At 41.9% G+C, this 6,000-nt stretch overlaps 1 protein-coding gene across 1 annotated transcript in view; it reads left to right on the top strand.

Annotated features, from left to right (window-relative positions):
- Positions 1 to 580: 580 nt before the first annotated feature.
- Positions 581 to 6,000, top strand: part of LOC118236648 (CXADR-like membrane protein) — a 61,350-nt gene continuing 55,930 nt past the window's right edge. Inside the window, exons 1-2 of the mRNA XM_035435183.1 lie at positions 581 to 808; positions 888 to 1,004. Coding sequence (XP_035291074.1) covers positions 905 to 1,004 — 100 coding nt within the window. The 5' untranslated portion in view covers positions 581 to 808; positions 888 to 904. The remainder of the gene's footprint in view (positions 809 to 887; positions 1,005 to 6,000) is intronic.

The raw sequence follows: 6,000 nt of genomic DNA, 5'->3' as shown, positions 1-6,000 counted from the left end.
TACAATAAGAGAAGTGCTGATAAGAGAAATACATATTTACACATTCTGAATGAATGCAGCCCTTTGAAGGATAGGACAATGCATTATCAAATTCTGTATTTCAACACTGCTATGCATTTTCCGTCGGTACATTATGGTTTTTTAAATTTATTTTTTACATTGTTTATTTGGTTTTTTTGCACCACATATTTGTTTCACGGTGTAGGCAAAAGTAGAATGCATCCAAATATGCCTCGCAGTAGTTACTTGCATTAAAATAATATAAACAAATGCCACTGTAGGTACCACTGCGCATATTTTTTTCTGCCCATCACCTTGACTACCCGTCTGTGACACCACATATTATTTTTTTAAATTATTATTATGCAAATGAATTAATTATTTAATTCCTGTAAACTTACCGAAGTCAATCATATTCCTGTAACACGGTTTCTATCACTTCACAAAATACATAACGCATTCATATACTGTAAGAGTATTTATTACAGGACTCCAACCGTCCCGTCCCGCTTTCGCTGCCCGTCCCACACGAAAATGCTCGTGACTTGCGCATGCAGCCTAGCCCTGCAAGGAAATGTGAACGCTTCAGACTCTAGGGGTCCCCATCCTTCAGCATCTACCTCTCGCGCACAATTCGTTCTGTGCAGCGAGCAGGGAAACAGACGGCGTACGCGCGGAGCCCAGAAGGACCCGAGACACACATCTTCAGTGATATCACGGCGAACTTTTTGATTTACCAGGCACTCTGATGGAGACGAAGAACAGGAACCCTTGCATATTTGGATGAATAGCGGGACGGTTAAATAATGTAAGATGAGCGGCCGAGGGACCCAGTTAAATGTGTAGATCAATTTCAGTTTGTCCGAATATCTCCTGGTCTTTTCCAGCGTGACTGTACACTTCAATGACTTCGGTGAGAAGACATTCTTATCCTCCTACCTGTGTGGGATTTTCAGCCGAACTGGGAGTCGCGATGTCTGTTCTAGTTCGTTCGTTGTTCCTAGGTAAGTTTGTCTTGCATGAAACGCATCGTAAATAAACTTTGTGTTGCTTAAACATAAAGCAACGCAAACGACCTTTGTGCAAGGATGATTGTGTTTATATTTTGAGATTTTTCCGAGGAATGCACGGAAAGTTATCAATGAAATAGGGTACATGTTTTAAACTTGGAGGTCAAACTATTTTAGGATTGTTGCAAGACCACTCCTCACCAAATCATTGGGTTCTTTGTACGTTAGTGCATTTTTTCTTTACTTTGGGACATGGATATTACTTCGAAAATAAAATAAAGACAGTATATCTGTCATTGCCTAAATGAACGTAGTTTGCCAGCGATTGCAAAAGTCACTTCTTTAAAATAAATAACCACTTTAAATTGATCTGGAATGCACATTGCACACAGATGTGACTGACTGGGGGGTTTGGGTAAAGCGAAGTGGATCTCATTGAACTGGAAATCGTTGTAGCGTTTCTTTCTAGCTTCTCGTTTACAATTAAAGAGTGTAACTATTTACATTTTGCACAAAATATGACATCGTGCAGTTTGTTTTATTTTGAAACGCGATCTGTGATTGCATCTCTCTGGCTATTTAACGCCTTAGGGTGGAGACCGCAGTCCTCCAGCGGCTGATAGTCTGATTTGAAAGTGGCAGGGAGGCAGGCTTGCACTTGAGGGTCAGAGAGAAACGCGTGGTAGCACGAGCTAGCAAAACGTGTATTTGCCCTCACTCTTCTTTCCGTTGTAGACATCTCTAGGAGTTAGATATGAATTTGAACGGGAGCACTTGTTTTCTTTTTTAAAGGATCAGCTTCTGTATATCCGCTTACGTTTTACATCAAAGTTGCGTATCCTGCTGCATTATAATCACTGCACCAAACTTTGGTCAGTGATCAATAACGTCTTCTCAGCGCTTAGACAGCGCTTTTTTTCTGATACCCTTCCAAGCCTCGTTGGTTGTGTGGATCTGGAATTTTTATGTTTTGTAAAGGTCGCGTCAAATAAATCTCATAATTTTTTCCGTTGGCAGTTGTGGTGACGTCCCTTTACGCTTTGTTTTCGTCTATTTTGCTCTGCATATTTTTGCTCTACTGTTGTTTGTGGAAGTATGTCCGACAACGAACAGAGCTCTCTTGATTCTGAACATTGTGTGATTTCAAATGTTGGGCTCTCCACGAGCCTCACTGATGCTGGTCGGTGGCTCGGGGCTCGCCCCATAACTTTGGCACGTCTGTCCACTGGATGACGATAAATGTTATTATTACTTTAATTATGTTTGTGTGCTATACTGCCCGTGCAACACAGACCGAGTAAACATATTCATCCTCGTGATGCTGTATCAGACTGCTCCGGCGAACAACACATCTGCAACAATACCAGTGCACGAGCTTGTAGTCTTTCAAGTGATGAATGGTGTTTGGATTCTATTGGCAAGATAAAGTTTCTGTTTTTTCTTCTTCTTCAAATGTTAAGAAGAAAATTTAGTAGGCCTAAATATTTTCTCGTGCATTACACGACACAATGTGAAATAACCTGACGAGGCGCATTTTGGAAACCTATGACTTAAAGGCGAATATCAACTTAAAATATTTCTGCAGCACTACGATTGTTGTTGTTGAGTACTCTCAATGGGACCTTTCTGGTTAAATAAAGGATAAATAAATTAAAAAACACCGTCTTTTTCAATAAGTTACCACAAATAAAGGGTAACCTAATTGCTTTATTTGGGGTGTCATTCCAGGATGCCAATTTTATACTTTATTCACAATGTTGAGTATCTTTATATGTAAGGCTGTAACTTACTGTAACCTATCCCGCGCGCCTTTATAAATGTTGGTGAGGTCTCAAGAAAGCCATTAGGCAAATTCATCACCTGCTAAATGTCACCTAAACCTTTCATTTTTTTTTTTTTTTAGATTGAATGATCAATATTAATTAATATGGCTAATTGGCTCTTCATTCATTTTCCGGCTGGTGCGTTTCACGACTGCCTTATTTTCACACCTCCGGGGAGAGCCGCACTCACTCGGCATTCACGTCACGAAGGAGCTCTAAAGAACCGCCATCAAATGCCCTAACCGTCCACGTATGACATGGTGGATATGAGAGCACGTGCCATAAATGCGGTTTGTGATGAATGACCTTCCCTTCCTTTTTCGAAGAACGGATGGTTCGGAATGAAAATGTTTTAAATTACTGGCCAGGAAGTAATAACCAAAGCATTATTCACTTGTCAGAGAGATAATGGGAAAAATGAGGGGCCACACTCGGTAGAAGTCATGATTTTTTTCCCCAGTCGTCTTTATCACTCGTTTTATGAACTCATCACTCCATGCGTCATATGCGCAGAGATGTTATTTTGACCTCGACTGGTTTTGTTCATATGTATAATGCATGCGACATCATGAATGTAGTTCGCTTCGACATTGTACCCCTGCATAAATCAGTTTCATTTGATAATATCTGCACGAACTTGAATGAGTTAACAAATAATAAAATCTGTCACATTCTATATTTAGACTGGATTTCTGGGGGCAAGCAAAGTATCTGTCAAATGTGGAGATGACACAAGCCAGTAGACCCAGGGGTTATGCAGTGACATCTTGCTGTGCTCTTGCCTGGAGTCACCAGAGCTTCCTCGCACAGACGCTCTGATGGCGGCTGTCAGAAGGTCTTGGAAACCATGACCACCGTTGTCTAAGATACGGCATATCATATTTCTCTCTGCCAATGGGTTTCTTCATTGGTTACCGCTTGATGTACGGCACTTACAATTCATGCAAATGAGTGCGCGCTATTGATTCCGTTTTAGCACACTTGCTATATGCTTCTGAATCTTGATTACCACTGTGCCTTGAGCGCTGACGTGACGTTTGCGTTAAATCTTACTGACGGCCACAAAACCTCCTTGTGGCCACAAAGATGATACTGGCTTATCTGGGTGCAGTGCTGTATAATGGTTTGAGAACTGGGCTTGTAATCTAATGGTCGTATACATTTGATTTCCATGTAGGACGCTGCGGTTGTACTTTTGAGCAGGATACTTAACATGAATTGCGTCAGTGTGTTAATTAATTGCTTTAGCGGTATAAATGGATACTTGTTGTTAATACACTATGCGTAATTCACTCTGGAAGAGAGTATCTGTCAAATACCTGTAATATTGACATGATGAAAGTGTAATCCCTGTGATCTGTTGCTGTTTACATGGGCAAACTCACTAGCTATGTATACAAAAATCATCGCTGGAATATGTACCCCAACACACTTGTTTATAAAAGATCTCTTTAGCTTGTTAAATATTGATTGAAAGTTGTCGAAGGCTGACTCTACAATCTATACTGTACCTCAGTGGGTGTTTTGGAATTTTGTGTTTTGAATTCTTTTTTTTTTATTTGTCATGAGCTTCATGTTATTTACACTGCTGGCTTAAGCTTTCGGCTGGCCCGTGTTTGGCTGGCCTACTGTATGTTGGGGACATTCCTGTGGCTTTGGGTGAGGAAATGTTCTTTCCCTTCCTGACGTGCATATGATTCATACGAAAACAAAATCAAAGAGGGGATAGCCTACACATCCACAAAGAAAATACTGTAGTTAACCACAATGAAAAAAACTTCCGCAAAGTTCTCAGGAGACAGTTGTGAGATTTAATTGCTATTGGCCAATGGACATAATTATCAAAAACAAAATTCTAAAGTGAAACAACAACTAGAGAGTGACAAGACAGGATATTGATAATGTCAGCAAAGACTATTGTGAATAATGAACTTGCACCTCTGCATGGGTGGGCTCAAGTGGGCCAAGACCACTTAAATAGTGTCCTGTCCTGCTCATTTATTTTGGCTGGAACAGCACTCCCCAATTGTGAATCCTTTTGACGAAACCTTTCGACTGTCAGTGTATTCACTGTTCGAAATATGGGGGAGCAAGCACCCTTCCCCGTTCCGCAGAAACAACCCCCCCCCCCCCCAGTCAGGGATCACAATCTCAACCCCACCTCCAATTCCTAGATCACAATCTCCAATCCCTTAAAACATGCTAGAAAAGCCCCAGGTTCTGGTCTGTCCTGGTTTCACGCAGGCCCAACTATGAAGGAATACTTCTGGCTGTCTTGTTAGCTTGCCCACACCTAAAGAGACTTTTTTTTCTTCTTCTTGGAATCATTTACCTCATCCCGGATAATCGTAATTTTGTGAAAGGTTTTGACGTAGTGGATGCTCAAAAAAAAACGAATACAAAAGAAAAGAAAAAAACGGCGTGACCCCTGAGCTACCTTTCCGCTCCACCAGATGTGATCGGTTAGCGGGCGTGGCTGAGCGCGCACGTGCCTTGGCGGACGCGGGTGGGTCTTAATTAGCGGGGCGTAGCTCAGCGGGGGACGTCCCTCCTCGCGAGCCGCGTCACCCCGCCCACATAAATCACGATGACACCCCCCGCCCCCCTCTCCCAGTTCGCTCCCCCGATTCCTCCACCACCACCACCACCACTACACAACAACACCCCCCCGTCCAAACTGCCCCCGCTTTAATACAGAGTGACAGGAGAACCTGTGCAGATGTCAGGCCTTTTCTGAGTGCTGGGGACCCAATCGCACCAATTAACCCTGATTACCCTTCCAGGGGACGCTCCAGGAGAGGGTCGTCTGGTTTGACGTGGTGAGGATTGAGCGCTCGGTTATTCTCCAGCCATCGATTTCTCTCTTTTTTCAGAGAGGGACCTCATATTTCACGAGATTTGCTCGCTGTCAAATCTTGTTTTTGGAACTTGTGAGCCCTGAATGCAAAACAAAAAAATAAAAAAAATCTACTTTTATATGCCTGTGACTTGTCACGGTGAAATATTTTGGTAGAGGATGATGTTACATTCAATTATCAATCTCATTCCCGAGAGAACGTCATTTCAACCCAAAACGTTGCATTTCGACTGTCAGTTTAACTTTTTAAATCATTTTCCCTTTCATCTTTTTCTACTTTTTGGTTATATAACATTCTTAATTAACATCT

Source organism: Anguilla anguilla, chromosome 9 (assembly GCF_013347855.1).
Source record: "Anguilla anguilla isolate fAngAng1 chromosome 9, fAngAng1.pri, whole genome shotgun sequence".
Taxonomy (NCBI): Eukaryota; Metazoa; Chordata; class Actinopteri; order Anguilliformes; family Anguillidae; genus Anguilla; species Anguilla anguilla.
This window is presented reverse-complemented; position numbering and strand designations above follow the sequence as displayed.